Here is a 21,681-nt window from a genome sequence, read left to right on the forward strand (position 1 = left end):
CAACTAAGAATCAACTACCCAGCAAAACTGAGCATAATCTTTCTGGGAAAAGATGGATATTCAGGGGATTTTCAAATTTTCCTGATGAAAAGAACAGAGCTGAACAGAAAATTTGATCTTCAAATACAAGACTCAAGAGAAACATAAAAGGTAAACAGGAAAGAAAAATATGATATTCAATAAATTGAACTGTTTACATGCCTACATTGGAAGATGATACTTGTAATTCTTAAGAACCATGTCTCTATTAGGGCAGTTAGAAGGCATATACTTGGAGGGTGTGGGTATAAGTTGACTTTGATATGATAAAAATTAATTAAGGAGTCAAATAAGTTGACTTTGATATGATAAAAATTAATTTAAAAGGGGATTGTGCTGGGATAAGAGGAAAGAGGGAGGCAGAATGTGGTAAATTATACCACACAAAGAAGTATGAAAGACCTGTTATAGCAGAGATAAAGAATGGAGAGGGTGAGCATTGTTCAAATCTTACTCTAATTGGTTTGGGCTCAAAGAGGGAATAACATACACACTCAGTTGAGCAGAAAAATCTACTTTACCCTATAGAGAAGTAGTAGAGGAAGGGGGAAAAAGAAGGGTATTGATAGAAGGGAGGGCAGATTGAGGTAGGCAGTGGCCAAAAGCAAAACTCTGGTAAGAAGGGACAGGGTGAAAGGAGAGAGAGAGGAAAGTATAAACAGAAGAAAAGTAGTATGGAGAGAAATACGTAGTTAGTAATCATAATTGTGAATGTGAACGGCATGAACTCTCTCATAAAACAAAAGTGGATAGCAGAGTGGATTAAAAACCAGAGTCCTACAATATGTTGTTTGCAAGAAACACATATGAAGCAGAGAGTCACACAGAGAATAAAAGTAAAAGGCTAGAGCAGAATATATTATGCTTCAGCTGAAGTAAAAAAAAAAACAACAGTAGCAATCCTGATTTCAGACAAAGCAAAAGCAAAAATAGATCTAATTAAAAGAAACAAGGAAGGAAAATACATCCTGCTGAAAGGTACTGAAGACAATGAAGTAATAGCAACATAAACATATACACACCAAGTGGTATAGCATCCAAATTCTTATAGGAGAAGTTAAGTGAGTTATAGGAAGAAATAGACAGCAAAACTATACTAGTAGGGGACCCCAGCCTCCCCCTTTCAGAACTAGATAAATCTAACCACAAAATAACCAAGAAAGAAGTTAAGGAGGTGAATAGAATTTTAGAAAAGTTAGATATCATAGAGCTCTAGAGAAAATGGAATGGGCATAGAAAGAAATATACCTTTTTCTCAGTGCTACATGGCACCTACACAAAAATTGACCACGTATTAGGGCATAAAATCTTCACAATCAAATGTGAAAAGGCAGAAATATTAAATGCATCCTTTTCAGATCATGATGCAATAAAAATTACATGTAATAAAGGACCACAGAAAGATAGATCAAAAAATTAATTGGAAATTAAATAATCTAATAGTAAAGAATGAATGGGTCAAACAATAAATTATAGAAACAATTAATAACTTCATCAAAGAGAATGACAATAGTAAGACAACATATCAAAATTTATTGGATGCAACCAGAGCAGTACTTAGAGGAAATTTTCTATTTCCAAATGCTTATATGAATAAAATAGAGAAAGAGAAGATCAATGAATTAGGCATGCAGCTAAAAAATCTAGAAAAAGAACAAATTAGTATCCATATCCAGACAAAGAACTATGGAGTTCAAATGCAGATCAAAGCATATTATTTGCTCTTTTTTTTCTTCTGTTTTGTTTTGTTTACTCCTTCTTGTGCTTCCTTCTATTGGTTCTAATTCTTTCTTACAATATGACTAATGTGAAAATATACTTAATAGGAATGTATGTATAACCTATATCAGATTGCATGATGTCTTGGGGAAGGAGGTGGGAAGAGAGGTGGGGAGGGAAGGGGAGAAAATTTTAAAACTTGAAAGCATATGGAAGTGATTGTTGATAACTAAAAGTAAATTAATAGAGGCAGCTAGGTCGTGCAGTGGATAGAGTACCAGCCCTGAAGTCAGGAGGACCTGAGTTCAAATCCAGCCTCAGACCAAACACTTGACACTTACTAGCTGTGTGACCCTGGGCAAGCCACTTAACCCCAATTGCCTAAAAGCAAAATAAAAGAAAAAATAAAAAATATGTATTGGGGGAATAAGAGAACAAATTAAAAATCTCCAATTAAACACCAAATTAGAAATTCTGAAACTCAAAGGAGAGATTAATAAAACTGAAAGTAAGAAAGCTATTTAGCTAATAACTCGAACTAAGAATGGGTTTTATGAAAAAAGACAATAAAATAGATAAACCTTGGTTACTTTGATTTAAAAAAGGAAAGGAAAAAACTAAATTACTAGCATCAAAAATGAAAAGGGTAAATTCACCACCAATGAAGAGGAAATTAAAGCCATAATTAGTAGCTATTTTGCCCAACTGTATGCCAATAAATCTGGCAATCTATTTGAAATGGATGAATATTTACAAAAATATAAATTGCCCAGATTAACAGAAGAGGAAATAAAATATTTAAACAACTCCATTTTAGACCAAGAAATTAAACAAGCCATCAATGAACTCACTGAGAAAGTCTCCATGACCAGATGAATTTACAAGTGAATTCTACCAAACATTTAAAAATAATTAATTCCAATACTATATAACCTATTTGGAAAAATAGGCAAAGAAGGAGTCCTTCCAAATTCCTTTTTTGACTCAAATATGGTGCTGATACCTAAATCAGGAAGAGCCAAAACAGAGAAAGAAAATTATTGACCAATATCCCTAGTGAATATTGATATAAAAATTTTAAATAAAATGTTAGTAAAGAGATTACAGAGAGAATCAAAGGGGGGGATTGTGAAAATGTAATCTATTAATTACTTTCAATCAATTTCTCTTAATCACATATATCCTTTTGCTCTTATAAATTACAGTAGGTTAAGATTAATATATATAACTCTGTGTAGACTGACTGGGCATTGATTCTAGGTAACTTCCCTATTAGCCAACTTCCCTATTTTTGCAAAGCTGAGGTCCTGCAGAGCTCAGCTGATGAGCTAGGTTCCTCATTATTATTAAAAGCCCTGTTATAGATGATAAACCATAATTATTCCACTATCAATTACAGACACAAGGGGCTAGGAACACCCACATCTTGAGTATTGCTAATCTGTTAAAGTTCCCTACTTCTGTAAATATTCCCTATTCTTCTCAGAGATGCTTCCACAAGATAGATTTCCACGATGATAGTGGAAACTCTTGTAATGCCCCCAGCCAATCAGAAAGCATAAACACCTGTGTTAATATCATTTTCCTCAAATTGTGATCAATGTTCCTCATTTATTATGTTCCCCTTTCTAATGTTCCCCATTTCTACCTACAAAAATGCTCTGTAAACTCATAATGAGTTCCTTGTACCAACTTAGTATTCTTGGATCCATTTTATTGGCAAATTGCCAGCCAATCTAATAAACTGCTTGGAACTCCTTTGCCTCAGTTTCTCTTATTTACAGATTTCAATTATGACAATAGATAGACAGATAGATTATACATATATACAGTAGTGAGTAATAATCCTTAGGTGAGCACCAAATTCTCTTCCCTTCTTAATTACCCTAGGTACCAAATGAAAAATAGGAAGGGCCAAAGGTTTTCAGCTGGTGCCATAAGTTGGCTTGTTACACTGTTGTTACCAAATCAGAGAATGGTAGAGTTGGAAAAGTTCAGAATTCTCAATGGGTATGGAATCCAACCCACAAACACAAATCAATCCTATCCACAACACACTCAATAAGTATTTATCAAGACTAAGAGTCAGTTAGGTGGTGCAGCAGATAGTGCACTAGGCCTGTAATTAGGAAAACCTGAGTTCAAATCCTGTCTCAGATAATTACTAGCTGCATGACCCTGGGTAAGTCATTTAACTTCTATTTGCCTCAGTTTCCTCAACTGTAAAATGGTGATAGTAATAGCACCCACCTTCAAGAAATGTTGTGAGAGTAATTATTAAATACCTAACAAAGTAAATTTTAAAATGTTTTTTAAAAAGAGTTGTGAGGATCAAATGCGATAATATTTGTAATACTATTGCCTGGCATATTATGTTCTTCCTTCCTTGGCTTGAATACTACCAATAAAAAAAAAATGCCTAAGGCAGCTTAATTCACATTTCTTTAGCTCAAAATGTTGGTAATATTCTTTCCTGGTACCAAGTCTCTTTGAGGCTTCAAATTCTTTTATCTATTTCTATCCAAGGATTTCTCCTCATTTTTTAAGGCAAGAATGACAATATTGAGATGATTCAGTTTTTCAAGTAGTATGTCTACTGGAGTTGGTCCTTGGTCAAACAAAACAAAACAAAACAAAAACCTTCAGTGAAGTGTATAGACAGTTTAAGAATTGTGTAACTGTTTGCTTCCCTTGCCCTTTTTCTAACACCTTTACTTTGGAAGTAGAAGGGGACTGCACAAAACTGAGGGTCAATTCACATTTTCTTTTGTCTCACGCATTTTCACTGTCAAAGAATTCATCTCCAACCATCAGCCTACTGGTAATGAACCTCTGCAAATTTAACTAAACTAATCCTAAGAAAACTGATAAGGCCTACTGCTGGGACTGTACTCCAGCTTGAGAGAGCTTGTATCTAGAATCCCTTCAGGAACTATCTGGGAACTAGCAGAAGAATTCTAAAAGCTCTTATATGGTCCAGCCCTTCAAAAATTTGAAGAAGTTATCATGTCTCCACTGAGACATCTCTACTGTGGACAATGTGGTTGAGGATGTTGCTTCTGCATATCACTCAATCAAGGGTTGAATGTCTTCATGATAACATTGGAGTCGGTTTAAACTGGGAAGGAATGTGAGGAATAGCTGGGGTTTGTTTGTTTTATTTCCACAAAAGTCACGTGGAACCTAAGGAATGTAATCTAAAGGGCTAGGTGGAAGTTGAACAAAGGAAGCCATATTAGAATAGGAAAAAAAAAATAGGCCTCCACAGGTTCCCCACCCTTGTCTAAGGGAAACTCTGAGTGCCCGGGATTTAGGTCTCCACTGGTGTGCTCTCCACTGATTATCAGCCAGAGTTAATTAGCTTCAGAAAGGGTATTTACTGTGCAGATATGGAAAGTACAATTCTTATAGAAACATACCCCCAATCTAGGGGCTCACTGTCCCCCACACACAGTAAGTGTCTAGGGATAATGGGATCAAAACTAAAGAACACATGATCAAAGGGTAAATTCACAGCTACTGGTGATCACAAGTACTTTTATCCCCTTGTGGAGTCCTTATGAAGTCTCCTCAGGTGTAACTACTTGCTGGATTCCAGTGCCCTAGTAGAAACCTGTGCCTCTCAAATCTTAATGCAAACCCTGCTGTCAGTCACTCATGGTCCAAGGGCACTGCTACTGGCTCTGGTGGATGCTGCTCCCACTGTTAATAGGCATTCCAAATCTTCTTTTGACATTCACATTAGTAGGGCAGGAGAGGGAAATGCAAGGAAAGAAACTCCCTCCTTCCCCTCCCAATTCTCTCTTAGGAGTCCTTCACCCAAGGACTCAACACTTTCCAATACACCTGCTGCTAGAATCTTCAATTTGATACTGACTTGCTGGAACTGGGAGTTTGTCTGATTCTTTCAGCCAATCACAAGACATTTACTACGCAGCGTCATCTATTTTCATCCAATAAATAAAGCACGCCATGCTCCTCTCCAACTGATTGAGGACTTGTTCATTCCTAATTTTTTTCCCATAGGAAATTGCTTCCTAATAGAGTCAACCCAGTGTTCTAAAATGTGAAGATCTTTTTAGTATTCTGATTCTGTCAACTATTATGCTATCTATCCTTCCTGGTTTTATATTATCTTCTAACCTTATGAGGATGCAGTCTATGCCCTTATCTAAGTCACTGATAAAATTAAAATAACATGCTACTGGAGACCTCATATAAGGTCTACAATATCACTTTTTGATTCCAGCCATTCAGACTCTTCTAAAGCCCTCTAATTGTATTATCCCTCTCATCCATCTGTCTCCATCTTTATAGTGGTAATAGAATAAAATGCTTTAGTGAATGCTTTACCAGAATCTAGGTAAACTACATCAAGAGCATTTCCCAGATTTATTGGCTTAATAACCCTGTCCAAAAAAAAGGATATAAGGTTAGTCTGATGCAAGATCCATTCTTAATGTGACTATGATAGCTCTTTGAAAGTGTCTCTTCCATTTTTGCTGTTAAGTCATTTCAGTTATGTCTGATTCTCCATGACTCTATTTGGGGCTTTTTTGGCAAAGATACTGGAGTGGTTTGCCATTTCCTTCTCCAGCTTATTTTATAGATGAGGAAACTGAGGCAAACAGGGTTAAGTGACTAACCTAAGGTCACACAGCTAGTAAGTATTTGAGGCCAGATTTGAATTCAGGTCCTCCTAACTCCAGGGCTGGTGCTCTATCCACTGGGTCCCTAGCTGCCCACTTCCATTTTTAGATATTCCTTACCATCTCTTTAAAGATCCATTCTAAATTTCCTTGGGAAATTAGCTCACAGGACTATAGCTTCCTCATTCTAATCACTTCCCTTTCTTAATTATTATGACATTTGCCTTTCTCCATTCATGCTAATTCTGAAGAGTCTAGTGTTCCTGGGTGTTGTTCTCTGCCTACTTTGTTATATGTGACTTTTTTGGTTCTATGAACTACTTAAAGTCTTTGGCAGAGAAAACATGAAAAGGTTTGTGGATTATTCATGATGATCATACTGGAGGGATCACTGTAAACTTATTTTAGGATTCCCAAGGCACTGTAGGTCATGCAAATATTGTTACATCTATTTTATAAATGAAGACTCAGGCTAGGGGAGGTTAAGTGACTTGGCCCTGGTCATACAGTTAGTCTCAGGGCCCAGATGTAAACCCACATATCTCACCTCTACCTCCAGTGCTCATTCCTACTACTCCATACTACTTTAACGCAAAAGATCAGCAACAATTGTGTCCTTTTATTTTTTTTCCGATTAACAAGCAATTGTTTTTCTCTCTCTCCCATGCCCTCCCCCCCCACTGAACAATAAAAAAAGAAAACCCTCACAACAAATATGCATAGTAAGAATAAAACAAATTCCCACATTGTCCATGTTCAGAAATGTGTGTCTCATTTTGCATGTTAAGTCCTTCATTCCTCTGACAGGAGATGGGTAGCGTGCTTCATCTTCGGATCTCAGGAGTCATGGTTTATCATCGCATTGATCAGCAGTTATGCCACTGACTACACCTTCAAAACCATTTCCTATGCTCTTGGATATATTGATGCTAAGTCCATGATGCCCCAAAAACAACACACTAAGGGGAAATGAGCAAGGTGCCTAGTAGATGCGCACAGAGGAATGTCATAGAGAAACATAGGAGGTTATCACCTGGAATCTGAACAAAGCCTTTGGGTTGGTAGTCAGTAAGTGAAGTAAAACAAAGGAAGATAAATCCAAGTGAATGGTCCTATATTCAGGCAGCCTCCTGCCTGCAGGGGGTCTGTTTCATCACAAATTCTCCATGCACTAGGACCCTCAATTTACCCATGAGCTGTTCCAAACTCTCCCTGCAGCACTACCTGAGGAATATCCTGTCTTCACAGGTCTGGCTTTTGGTATTATTCTGGACCAGGTCTAGCTTAGGCCAATCCAATGATTCAGGCTTAGGAATGAATGCAATAAAACACTCACGTATTATAACATTCCAGAAAATAAATTTACAGCACTCACAATGATTGAAAGAATAAAAAGAGATGTTGCTCCTTTCTGTCTCCCCATTCACCAGAGCAGCTACATTGAATCTTGTATTGCAGTCAGTGACAAGGAAGACCAATAGGTCAAGTCTCACTTATCTACCAATTCCATCTTCCAACCAGTTCCCGAGGTCGATCTCCTTCCCATCTTAAAAGGAAACCTGCTCTTACAATAAGTGTAAATTGCCAGACTTAGGCCGTGCTCCTCTTGGTTATGGAATGGTCAGGTATAAAAGGGTTTTTAATAGTGATTTGGTGATGATCACTGGGCTCATTATAGACTATCTTTGGAGGGTTAATGGCAAAAATAATTTAAAACAAAAATAAATAAATAAATAAATGAGATTTTTTTTTAAAGATAGCTTAAAGGGGCAGCTAGGTGGCACAGTGGATAGAGTACCAGCCCTGAAGTCAGGAGGACCTGAATTCAAATCCAACCTCAGACCAAACACTTGACACTTACTAGCTGTGTGACCTTGGGCAAGTCACTTGACCCCAATTGCCTGGAAAAAAAAAAAGATAGCTTAAAACACTATTTCTTGGGACAATTTGTTTCACCAATAGAAAATGTGCTTTCTCTCTTGGGACCTTCTCATGCTTGACTGAATTCAGAGTTATTAAATTTCAAGGTCAAATTATTAAATGCTCACGACCTCTAGAAGAAGCCTTGGTTCGCATGGCACAGACCTAAGCAGGAACCAAGTAAAGGAACCACAAGATTACATGTAAATGTCTTCACCAAATTTGTATCTTTTTGTTTCCTTTGCGACTCTAACAATGGGCTTAAAAGAGGAGGGAATTCTGGGTTGCCTTGGCTGCTGACCATACTGATTAGAAATCCTCAGGCTTCCATTCAACTCTAGAATTCTAGGATGGTGCTACTCTATATCTGGTAAGATTTTGATGTTCTCAGAGAAAAGATGTCATAAAATTACAAAGAAAAAGTGGTGTTGTACAAAAAAAAAAAAAGAAAAAAGAAAAAAACACTGGATAAGAGAGTCAGAGATTTGAGTTTCACACACCTTTACCCAAAATTAGAAAGAGGACTGCATCTGAATTCAAAGGACCTAGATTGAAATTGACCTTTACCACTTACTGAATAAGGTGAAGAAGTCACCTCTGGAGCTCAGTTTCCTCTTTTCTAAAATAAAGTACTGAACTACATGACCTCTGATGCCTCATCTGTATCCATTATCCCACGACTCTACAACCCAAACATGACACAAACTAGCTGTGTGGCAATGAGATGACTCTCCCTCTCTTAGCCTTAGACTCTACATTTATTAAATGGGAGACTTTAACTACAGGATCTTTCATGTCCATCCCAGCTCTAATATTCTATGATTGATGCTTTTAGAAATGACAAAACTCTCAAAAGTCATTCATTTCTTCTCAAGTCATTGCTTATATCCTGTTCTTTTCTGTGATAAAGGCAAAGTGTGGAGCCCAGAACTTATCCCTATAGTATTTTTGCCCCCACAAGACAGCTGTGCATGTGGGGAAACACAGAGATGGCAGGAACTGAGACATGGAAAATGAAGCTTAATTTCTTTGGGGAAAAGGAGAAATCATAAGAACCTGAATCTCAGAAGGCAGCAGGGGCTTATGCCCACAACTGAGGTTTAATGACCACATAGCCTTTTTTCTCAAAATTAGCCTCCTCCAGTCAGGATATTAGGACTAAAGGTCCCACCAAGGTACACGGTATTAATCTCTTCTGGTGACAACACCAAGTCCCACATGTACACATCTCCAATGTCTCCCACTAGGGATTGATTCTCATCAAACCCTCCTCCAAAGGAATCCTGCTCTTGCCCAAGGATAATCTTCGATTGTTTCTCCACAACATACCCCTGCCTTAGGGCCTTCCTCACCATGGGCTTCCCATCTACCCAGAGTTCAGCAATGCCTGACTCTGACTCCCAGGTGGCACAGAAGTGTCTTGGAGCAGGAGTAGCCACAGGAACCTGGAACATTACCATAACATTGCCTACAGACAAGCTGAACTTGCTGTCCCCTTCATCAAAGAGGAGGATCTCATTATCCAGTGCCCTAGTGGCAAAAGAGAAAAGGTTATAGCTTCTGGTCAGGTCAGTGTAGACTTTTAGGCACACTGTGAAGGCCTTCAGGGGTTTCTCTAGCTGTGGTATTAGGGTCACGTAGGAATCCTGAGATTGTCTTGGGAACACAAAGGCTTTCCCACTCAGGTCTGTAGGAAAGGAAGAAGGGCAGAGGAAGAAAATCAAGTTTCAGACAATTCACAAATTAGTTCCCTCACTTACATATAAAATCAACAACAGAAAATTCAGTACCTTTCCCACACCCCATATGAAAAATGCATCTGAATTCTCTTTGTAAAGCCTCCTCTCCCATATCACATCTCAGATACAGCTGTAGATAGCCCTTACCTGTCTGTGCAAGAGCATTTGAGAGACTCACGATGACCAGAAAGCACAGGGGCAGCTTCTCCATGTTCATTCTCCACTTCTGTTCAATCAGGCCGTGGGGAGGAGAGAACATCTATGGCTGAGATCCCCAAGTGGCTCAGGGAGCTCTCTCTTTGCAAAGATCTACTTGGTGTGGGTTTATATACACACCAATCAGGACGACAGCAAAAATGTGTAAATGATTTTCCAAAACCACCTTTGAGGTTTAGGAGTCAGAGCTATAGAGGCAGGATCACCTCTGAGCTGGGAAATCGATGTGAGTTATTTATTAGAGAGATGGTTGAAATTTACCCTTGATGGGGGTACAAGTTGAAGAGGTAGGAATGAAAGCAGCATTGGGTCCTGGTGGGAAGAGTCTCAGGGCCATAACTTTGACATATAGGCAGGAAAACCGGGCTGCTCAGGCCTCATCAAAGGTTATAAGGAACAGTAAAGAGCACAGCTCCCTAGTGGCAAGAACATACCTTCAATCTAGGAGCTACCACATCAAGGAATCCAAAGTAGTGTTGTGAATTGGGCAAGCAGTCTTGAGGTGGAGATCTGATTTTCTTCCACTCTGAAGGAGATAAAAAATAAAATTGGAGAGATGTCAGAGCCTCTCATCTGGCACCCTAGGCTGGCCTAGGCTGCTGTTGCAGAATCATAGAAGGTCAAAGTGGGAAAGGACTTCATTAGTTATCTAATCCAACCCAAAGGCACAAATGAATCTCTTCTATAACACACATGCCAAGTAGTTATCCAACTTTTGTCTAAGGACCTGGCATGATAAAGAACCCACTATATCCCAAGGTGACCCATTCTACTTTTGAGAGATCTTTCCAGTCATCACACCTAAGTTGGCCTCTTTGTAACCCTTACCAATTGTTCCTAGTTTACCCCTCTTTGGGGGGGGGGGGAGAAGAAAAGAAGTCGATCTCCCTTCACTTATCCATTTGATTTATCCATCAGATATCCATCCATCAGATTTATCCACCTGACATTTGATCCCTCTTCAAATACCTGAACCCAGCTATTCCCCACTCCTACTCCCAGCCAGTCTTCTGCAGACTAAACATTGCCACTTCTTTAATGCATCCTCATAGTGAAGTTTAGGACCTTCACCATTCTGCTTGCCCTCCTCTAGACACTATCCAATGTATTGATATACTTCCTAAACTGTGGTTCTGAGGACCAAATGCAATATTCCTGGTTTGGCTTTCACTGGGCAAACTAGGTGTTTGCCCATTTTGATGCAACTAAAATAAACTTTTTGGCTGCCACTATCATGTTTATGACTCATATTGAGCTTGTGGTCCACTAAAATCCCTAGACGTTGTTTTGTGGGTTTTTGGTTTTGTTTTCTTTTTGCTAGGCAATGGGGTTAAGTGACTTGCCCAGGGTCACACAGCTAGTAAGTGTCAAGTGTTTGGTCTGAGGTCGGATTTGAATTCAGGTCCTCTTGAATCCAGGGCTGGTGCTCTATCCACTGGACCACCTAGCTGCCCCCCTAGATGTTTTTTAAGACAAGCAATGACTTCCCTCCCTTGCATTTAAGCAGCATTTTTAAGTCATTTTGTAAGATTTTAGATTTATCCATCTGACATTTGATCTTAATAGATGCAGCTAAATGTTCTAGCCCTTCAATATCATCATTTGCAAATTTAATGAGCATTGGATGGGCAGCTAGGTGGCACAGTAGAGTGCTGGAACTGAAGTCAGAAATACCTGAGTTCAAAGCTGGCCTCAGATACTTACTAGCTGTATGACCCTTGGAAGGTCAATTAATCTCTGTTTGCCTCAGTTTTCTTTTCTGTAAAATAAGGATAAAAATAGCACCTACCTTTCAGATTTGTTGTGAGGATCAAATGAAATGATAATTATTAAGAGCTAAGCACAATACCTGGCACATAGTAAGCACTATATAAATGTTAGATATTATTATTATTATTACCCCATCTATGCCTTTCTCCAAGTCATTGATCAAATGTTAAATAGCACAGGGCCACTGGTGTGCCACTAGAGAATTCCTGCTAAATTGATATTGAGTGATTAATGACAACTTGTTGAGTCTGGTCATTTGACCAGTTATGAATTCATCTCATTGAGTTGTCATTTATTCCACACTTCTTTATCTTTAAAATAAGAATCATAAAATACTTTATCAAATATTTTGTAAAAATTAAATAAAACTATAACTCAGTATTCTACTAATCTACTAGTTTAATAATAATGCCCTCTCCCCCCAAAAAAAGAAGATGAGGTTAGTCTAGGGACTATTCTCTTTGAAATCCCACTTCCATTTCTAGGTTCAGCAAGCATCTGGTTTTTTTTAAACAATCCATTAAAGAATGTCCAAGTTAGGGTCTATTTTCCCTTTGGGGCTTTGATCTTTCTTAGGTAGAACTCAAGCTCTTTGCTCTCCAGCACGTAGCCGTCTGTTCAGCCACACTGGCCTGGCCTTGGTGCGATCCAGGCAAGGACCTTGCCCTACTTAGCTCCAGAAGTGAACTGATCTTGGCATTCTTCTTCCGTTCCTCATATTTCTTCTGGATCTTCTTTGACCGCTTTTTATCTAAAATTTCTTCCTCCTCAGGATTCAGCTTTGCTCCCTTCTTCCAGCCCAAGGGCAGGGCATGGTGGGACTCATACTACTGGCAGCACCGGGTGCTATCGATGAACACGATGCAATTCTTCACCAGTGTCTTGGTCCGGACCAGCTCATTGTTGGATGCATTGTAGACCACATCAATAATCCTTGTTTGTGGGTACAGCACTCGGAGCCCCAGTAGAAGTGCCCATGTCCAGCCTCAGTGCTCAGTACTTTTTGTTGCCTCCTCAGTGTGAATGCGGCGGGGGCCAATCTTGGTGTTGGCAGGCGGGCGGCCCAGCTCATACATGTGCTTCTTACCATAGGGCTTGCTCTTACCCCTGGTCTTGCGGCACTCATGCCAGTTGTCCCGGGAGATCCCCATGGTTGGCAATAGCTCAAGCATCTTTTTAAAAGGATCTTGGGCCCCTGAAGGAGTGGAGGCTTAAGGATCCCTTCCACAAATGGCCTCAGTTCTAAGTTCATCTAAAGTAGATTGAGTCCTGGGGGAGAACTTCCCTACCACAAAGAGAAGACTGAGTCTTTTTCTGGTATACTCTAGCTCTTATTAATCCGTCTCCAGAGTTCTACTGAAAACCTCTTAAAATCTAGCTTAGGTTTGACTTATGTTTAGGATCTCCCCTAAAAGGCATTAATAAGTTCAAGTAGAAAGGTACTTGTATACAAAACAGTAGAAATCAAGTATAGGACAGCTATTTATTTCCTTCACCATAAAAGAAATGCTTAAAACCAAAAGAATCATAAACATGCATTAACAAATTCTGAAACTGTGAAACAGTAACCCATTAATCCTAAAATATTTGTCCAGGATAAAGGGAAAACTTGTTGGATTCAAGGAAGCAAACTAACTCCGAGAGAGAAAAAATATATGAGTAACTCTAAGGACTTACAAAAACCTCTAAACCAATACAGAAACTCAGCACTGCTATTATGCTCACCCAACAGCTAAAGACTGCTAGGAGACTTGTGTTACTCTTGAATAGATTTCATTTTCACCTTGGTCTGTACTATCCAAGCAACAGCTCAGGGTCCAAGTTACTCGGCCAGTTAGGTCCTGGCTTAGGCTTTAAGATTCCAGGATGATCTTCTCTGTGGCGATCTCCTCTTCTAATAAGTAGCACAGATGGCGGAGTAGAGACAGCAACTCAGCTGAACTCTCCTAATGTTCCCCTCCAAACAGCTTTAATATAACATGTCAAATCCAATTCTGGGGTGGCCTAGCAAACAAAAGGTCACAGAGTGACATTTTTCTAGCCCAAGACTACTTAAGAGGACAGAAGGAGAGGTATGTGACAATGGGGTGGGGGCCAGCCCAAAGTGCATGCATCAGCAATACTAGCAATGGACCTTGGAGGTGACTGCAATGGCAACACCAACAGCTTCAGGAGTTCTCAGTCCTAAGATGGTTCAGTGACTGGACAAATGGTCAGAAAGATATTACCAGGGACCATGAGCTTGCAATAGGTACAGGGTTGGGTGCTGTTTGGCAAATCTGTAGACCATATGCAGTTCTGAGTCACAGTTCCAGAGCAGAGAGGAGAGGTTGTAGCTGCAGGGAAGCAGGGGCCCTGGTTGCTGTTCCAAGGTGGACAGGAAGCTTGTGACTGAAGGGGAGCAGGGGTCATTCCTGGGCACAGACCATGAAAGCAGGGACCATACCTCTCCCAGGACCACTTTGTAAGTATCAAAAACTTACAGACCCCCAGAACTAGTTCAGAAAACAGAAGCATGAAAAAATCTGAAGCTTGGGACAGTGTCTCCCCATCCCCAAGTGAGCAGAGCTCAATTTTAACATAAAGTTCAAAGTCAATAAAAAGGCTGGGGAAAATGAACAAACAACAATAACAAAAAGGAAATGATCATAAAACCCTGCACTATGATCATGAGGAAGATCAATACACAAGCTCAGAAGATAAAAGCATGAAAACAGCTAAAGCAAATCCTCCAAGAAAAAATGAAGATTGAACACAAACCCAGAAAGAATTCCTGAAATAGTTGAAGAAAGAAATGAATGGTAGAGGAAAATTTGGGGAAAAATAATGATGATGCAAGAAAATTATAAAAAGAGAATTAACAATTTGGTAAAATAGCACACACATACATAAAAAAAAAACTCAAAAAAAATAACACCTTAAAAAAAGGTGTGGCCTAACAATAGAAGAGGCACAAAAATTCAATGAAGAAAAGAACGCCTTAAAAAGCAGAATTGGCCAAATGGAAAAAGAGGTACAAAAGCTCACTGGAGAAAATAATTCCTTAAGGATTAGAATTGGGAAAGTGGAAGCTAATGACTCCATGAGACATCAAAAAACAATAAAACAAAGTCAAAAGAATGACAAAAGAAAAGAAAATGTGAAATATCTCATTTCAAAAACAACTGACCTAGAAAACAAATTATGGTGAGGTGATTAAAGAATTACTGAACTACCTGAAAGCCATGATCAAAAAAAAAAAAGCCTATACATCATATTTCAAGAAATTATAAAGGAAAATTGCCCTGATATCTTAGAACCAGAAAGAAAATAGAAATTGAAAAGAGCTGATTTGGGGGGGGGGGCAATAAAACAGATATACTGTTAGTTAAGTTGATTTTTTTAAAAAAGAAAAAAAATACTAGTATCAAAAATGAAAAGGGTGAATGTACCACCAACAAAGATGAAATTAAAGCAATTATTAGAAGCTATTTTGCCTAATTATATGACAATAAAACTTATTTACAAAAATAAAAATTGCCCAGATTAATGGAATAACTAAATAACCATATATTAGAAAAAGAAATTGAACCAGCCATAAATGAGTTCCCTAAGAAAAAATCCCCAGGACTGGATGTATGTACCAAACATTTAAAGGACAATTCATTCCAATACTATATAATCTGTTGAAAAATAGGCAAAGAAAGAGTCCTAATGAATTCCTTTTATGCAAAAATATGGTTTTGATGCCTAAACCAGAAAGAGCAAAAACAGAGAAAGAAAACTATAAGCCAATTTCTTTAATGAATTTTTATGTGAAAATGTTAAATAAAATACTAGTGAGGAGATTAGAGCAATATATTACAAAGATCATATGCTATGATGAGGTAGGATTTATACCAGGGATATGTAGTTCAATATTAGGAAAACTATCAGCACAATTGAGCATATAAAAAAAGCATATAATTTTCTCAACAGATACAGAAAGAGCTTTTGACAAAATATAATGCTCATTCCTATATAAACTATAAGCCTTCCCAATAATATAAGGGGTGAAGTAAGGATGCCCATTATCATCACTATTTTTCAATCTTGTACTAGAAATACTAACTATAGCAATAAGACAAGAAAAAAGAAATGGAAGAAATTGGAATCGCAAAGTGGAAATAAAACTACTACTCTTTGCAGATGATATGATGGTACATTTAGAGAAACCCTAGAGAATCATCTAAAAACTAGTTGAAACAATTAACAACTTAAGCAAAGTTGCAGGACATAAAATAAACCCACATAAATCATCAACATTTCTACATGGTATCAATGGAGTCCAGCAGGAAGAGAGAGAAAGAGAAATTTCATTTAAAATAACTGCAGACATTATAAAATACTTGGGAGTCTAACTGCCAAGACAAACCCAGGAACTATATGAACACAATTACAAAATACTTTTCACACAAATAAAGACAGATCTAAACAATTGAAGAAATAGTAATTGCTCATGGGTAAGTTGAGCCAATATAATTAAAATGACAATTGTTTCTCAATTAATTTGCTTATTCAATGACATACTAATCAAATTACCAAAAAAAAAATCTTTCTTTTTGTTTTGTTTTTGATGAGGCAATCAGGGTTAAGTGACTTGCCCAGGGTCACACAGCTAGTAAGTGTCAAGTGTCTGAATCCAGATTTGAACTCAGGTCCTCCTGACTCCAAGGCTGGAGCTCTATCCACTGTACCACCTAGCTGCCCCTTACTGCAAGCACCTGCATCTGCAGCCATGGTCTGATGCCGGCAGAGTGTGAAGAGAGAAAGAATCACGGGCCAGGTGGAAGATGTGAAGAGCAAACTTCGTTTATTGATCTGAGGGCTCAGACTTATATAGTACTGGATCAAGCAACAGTAACATTATTTTCCATAAAAGGCACAAACCTAATTAAGTGATTTCCTTACTTCCTTGTACCTTGTCTGTTACTTTCTTTCCTGTGTCCTGTCCTGTACCCTATCCGTTTCCTCACTTCCTGCATCCTGTTCTCAAGAGACAGAACAAGGCGGTGGTGAGCCAACATCCTGAGTTTCACAGCTGTTGGGCTTGGTACAATCTACAGGTAAGACCTGGGCTGGCCTAAGCCCTCCAACTCCCCAGACCGGCCCTCTACAGCCCCTCCAAAAAAAAATCTTATAGAGCTAGAGAAAATAATAACAAAATTCATCTGGAAGAACAAAAGGTGAAGAATATCAAAGGAATCAATGAAAAAAAATGTGAAAGGAGAAAGTAGGCCTGGTAGCATCAGATTTTTAACTATGTTACCAAGTATTAATCATCTGATACTGATGAAGGAAAACAGTGGTAGATCATTGGAACAGATTAGGTACACAACATAGTAATCTAACACATGATAAACCCAAAGATCCAAACTTTGGGGGTAAGAATTCATTTGACAAAAATTGCTGGAAAAACTGGAATGCAGTTTGGCAGAAACTAAGCATATACTGCTATCTCACATGGTAAACCAAGGCAAAGTCAAAATGGGCACATGATTTAAACATAAAGGGTAATATTGTAGAAAAATTAGAGTAACATAGAAATGTTTAACCTGTCAGATCTGTGAATAAGAGAAAAGTTTATGACTAAACAAGAAATAGAGAAGATCACAGGAAGTAAAATGGATAATTTTGATTATGTGAAATTAAAAAGCTTTTGCAAAAACAAAACCATAATGCAGTCAAAATTAGAAGGAGAGCAATAAGCTGGGAGAAAGAATTTTACAGCAAGTTTCTCTGACAAATGCCTCATTTCTCAAATATATAGGCAACTGAGTCAAAGGTATAAGAATATAAATCATTCCCCAGTTAATAAATGTCCAAAGGATGTGAAAAGCAGTTTTCAGAAAAAGAAATCAAAGCTATCTATAGTCATGTGAAAAAATGCTCTAAATTACTATTGATTAGAGAAATATAAATTAAAACAACTCTGAGGTACTACCTCACACTCAGCAGATTTGCTAATGCGACAGAAGAGAAAAATGACAAATACTGAATGGGATGAGGAAAAAGAGGAACACTTTTGATGGGATTGTGAACTGGTCCAATCATTCTGGAGAACAGTTTGGAATTATGCCCAAAGGGCTATAAAATTGTGCATACCCTTTAACCCAGCAATACACTACTAGTTCTGTATCCCAAAAAGATCAAAGGAAAAGGAAAAGGACCCATATGCACAAAAATAGTTATAGTGGCTCTTTTTGTGGTGGCAAAGAATTGTATATTGAGGGGATGCCTAGCAATTGAGGAATGGATGAACAAGTTGTGATATATAATTGTCTTGAAATATTACTGTTCTATAAGAAATGATGAGAAGGATGGTTTCAGCAAAACCTTGGAAGACATATGTAAACTAATGCAAACTTAAGTGAACAGAACAAGGAGAACAGTATGTATAGTAACAGCAATCTTGTAATGATCCACTATGAAAGACTTAGCTACTCTGATCAATACAATGATCCAAGATAATTCCAAAGGACTCATGATAAAAAATGCTATCTACTTCCAGAGAGAGAACTGATACATTCTGTGCAAAATGAAAAATAATTTTTTACTTTTTTTCTTTTCCATGCTTTTTAATTTTTTTTTCCAGCATGGCTAATATGGAAATGTTTTACAAGATTTAACATGTAGAATTGATATCATATTGCTTGCCTTCTCAATGAGTGGTGAGAAGGGCTTGAAGGAGGGAGAGAATTTGGAACTCAAAAACATTTTTAAATGAATTACATAAATAAATAATAAACTTTTTAAAAAATAAATGGCACAGTTGCAAGAAGTACCTCTCACTGCCAGTCATCACTCAGATTTTCAATCCCCTGAATTCTCTAGATAATGAGGTCTTTCTAAGGATCACTGTTCAGTTTTCTGAGCTTAGGGAAAGAAACACAAAGCAACTACAAAGCATTTTTATAAAAATGAAGGAAGATAAATAATTGGAGATCTTTCTATCATTCACTTTTTGGCTCTGCCAATATAATAAAAACCTGAATCAAACCCACCCTCAGACACTTCCTAGCTGTGTGTCACTTAACTTCTGTTTGCCTCAGTTTCCTCAACTGTGAAATGGGTCTAATAATAGTACCCACCTCCCAGGTTTGTTGTAAGGATTAAATGAGATGATATTTGTAAAGTGTTTGACACATAGTAGGCCTTTAACAAACATTTCTTTCCTTCCTTCCCATTTAGAGGATAAAACCAGGAGCAATGAATAGAGGTTGCAATGAGGCAGACATAGGCTTGAAATCAGGGTAGGAGGGTAGAATGTGCTTCTTACCAGTTTTAACTCTTTAAAAGTAAAATGAGCTGCCCTTGGAGTTGGTGATTCCCTGTCATTAGAGAGCTTTGGGCAACCATTTGTTGAGTATGCTATAGTAGAGATGGACTTCAAGTATGGTTTAAGTTAGATGGTTGCTGAGGTCTCTTCTTTCTCTAAAAGCTAGTGATTCTGTGATCTCTGAGGCCTTTATATCACTAGCTATGAGGATTATGAGTGGTGAACCAGGCTAGTGGGAGCTAACAGATGATGATTAATACATGTTGTTATTGCATACTTATAAGAATCATAAATAGCATGCCAATGAGGGTATGGCCTGATTGGGATAGTGAATATGTAGTGGGATGAGTCCAAATGAGATGGGACTGATGATGAGTTAGGTTGAGTTGGTGTAAATCTCATGGAGATACTAAGGAGAATATGAACATGATGGAGGTTCATAGGCATGGTGAGTAGCATGCTGGGATGGTGTTTCTCTGAGGCATCTTAAGTTCTTTCTAGTTAATGCCCCACTGAAAGCCTGCAGTCACTAAAACTCCCTAGAAGGTTCATTAGGGAGTAAAAATGTGAGATCATCTCTTTGTTTCAACACTGTTGTTCCGTGTTCCTTGCAGTGGCAAATAGAACACTTTCAGACCTGACTCTCTCCATGTGGGTGTCATTTAGGAAAAAGTAGAACCCACTCAGAGATTATTTTTGTTATTTTTTTACCTTTTTTAATTTACTGTTTTTAATATTCCTTCTCCCACCCTCTGAGAGGACAAGCAAAATTATATCAATTATATATGTTAAATCATGCAGGACATTTTACATTAGCCACATAGCAAAAAATAAAATAAAATAAAATAAAATAAAGCAAGAAAATTATTCTTCAGCTGACACTGAGTTCATCAGTTCTCTCTCTGGAGATGGACAGCATTTTTTCATCATTCCTTTGGAATTGTCTTTGTATCATTGTATTAATCAGAACAGCCCAAGTCTTTCACAGTTGATTACCATTACAATATTGCTGTTACTCTATACAATGATCTCCCAGTTCTGCTCACTCCACTTTGCATCAGTTTACATAGGTGTTGCCATGTTTTTCTGAAACCATCTCACCTTGTCATTTCTTATAGTAACAACAGTATTCCATCAAAATCATATGCCACAACTTGTTCAGCCATTTCCCAACTGATAAGCATCCCTTCATTTTCCAATTCTTTGCCACCACAAAAAAAAAAAAGCTGCTACGAATATTTTTGTACATACAGGCCATTTTCCTTTTTTTAATCCCTTTGGGATATGTACCTAGTAGTGGTATTGCTGGGTTAAAGGGTATGCACAGTTTTATAGCCCTTTGAACATATTTCCAAATTGTTCTCCAGAATGATTAGAACAGTTCACAACTTCACAAACAGTATATTACTGTATCTATTTTCCTTCATCCCCTCTGAGCATTTGTCGTTTCTGACAGGTATTAGGTGGTATCCCAGAGTTATTTTAATTTGATTTCTTTAATCAGTAGTGATTTAGAGCATTGTTTCATATGACTATAGATAGCTTTGACTTCTTCTTTTGAAAACTTTCTGTTCATATCCCTTGACTAGTTATCAATGGGGGAATGGCTCTTATTTTTATAAATTTGACTCCGATCCCTATGTATTTGAGAAATGAGGCCTTTATCAGGAAACTTGCTGTAAATTTTTTTGATGTTATTTCATTGTCTATGGTACCTTTTAGTAAAATGTAGTTTCCCTGATGGTAGTCTCTTTTAATTAGTCTATTTTTGGTTTTGCTTTGCTTGAGATCGTGATTGCTACTCTTGTCTGTACTCTGCCCCCTCAGAGATTGTTATTGATACTTGGGAATAATTCCAGTGTAGAAGGAAGATGATCCTGCTGACCTCCATCACACCAGATAGGCTTACACTCTTCAGCCCCAAAACAACACCTCTACCAAATTCCCCATGTTTGTCTCCATCATCTCCGAGACCTGAGCACCCCAACTCAAAAACTTTCAATTACTGCCCCACTTTATCAGGTGACCTCAGTCTCCTCATGCAATACTGGTTATCTTGTTTATATGTCCTTTGTGGTGTAACTACATGCTGATTCAATTTACCCCTTGCTTATCTCTACTGGTTCTCTTCTTGTCCAGTTGTGTTCTCTTGCTGTTTGGGCTTAGACTGGAGTTTCACATTCTGTAACCTCATCATTTACTCTTTATCATCTGTAAAGTTCCCAAAAGAAGCCTCCAAATAGCATGTTTCTGGGAACTGACTACAAAGCATGTTGGTTTACTGGACTCTGTTGGATTACACAAGGAGACAGAAGCTTTACAAAACATTCCA

The 21,681-nt window shown here is 38.0% G+C and overlaps 1 protein-coding gene and 1 pseudogene across 5 annotated transcripts in view; both read right to left on the bottom strand.

Moving 5' to 3' along the window:
- LOC110201862 (C-reactive protein-like) overlaps nucleotides 1–21,681 on the bottom strand; it is a 132,477-nt gene that overhangs the window by 83,503 nt on the left and 27,293 nt on the right. For 3 of the 5 annotated variants that reach the window (XR_013487280.1, XR_013487278.1, XR_013487279.1), the window contains exon 2: nucleotides 10,717–10,808. Coding sequence is in view for 2 of the 5 variants with exons in the window: in XM_020977737.2 (XP_020833396.2) it covers nucleotides 9,458–10,014; nucleotides 10,214–10,325 (669 nt within the window). In the remaining 3 variants the exon portion in view is untranslated. Of the gene's footprint in view, nucleotides 1–6,977; nucleotides 10,015–10,213; nucleotides 10,809–21,681 lie in introns of those variants that run through there. The other 2 variants (XM_020977737.2, XM_020977736.2) reach the window with 2 other exon arrangements.
- Nucleotides 12,596–13,203, bottom strand: LOC110201863 (small ribosomal subunit protein eS8 pseudogene; annotated as a pseudogene).

Source organism: Phascolarctos cinereus, unplaced genomic scaffold, assembly GCF_003287225.1.
Source record: "Phascolarctos cinereus isolate Bilbo 61053 unplaced genomic scaffold, phaCin_HiC Scaffold_5;HRSCAF=322, whole genome shotgun sequence".
Taxonomy (NCBI): Eukaryota; Metazoa; Chordata; class Mammalia; order Diprotodontia; family Phascolarctidae; genus Phascolarctos; species Phascolarctos cinereus.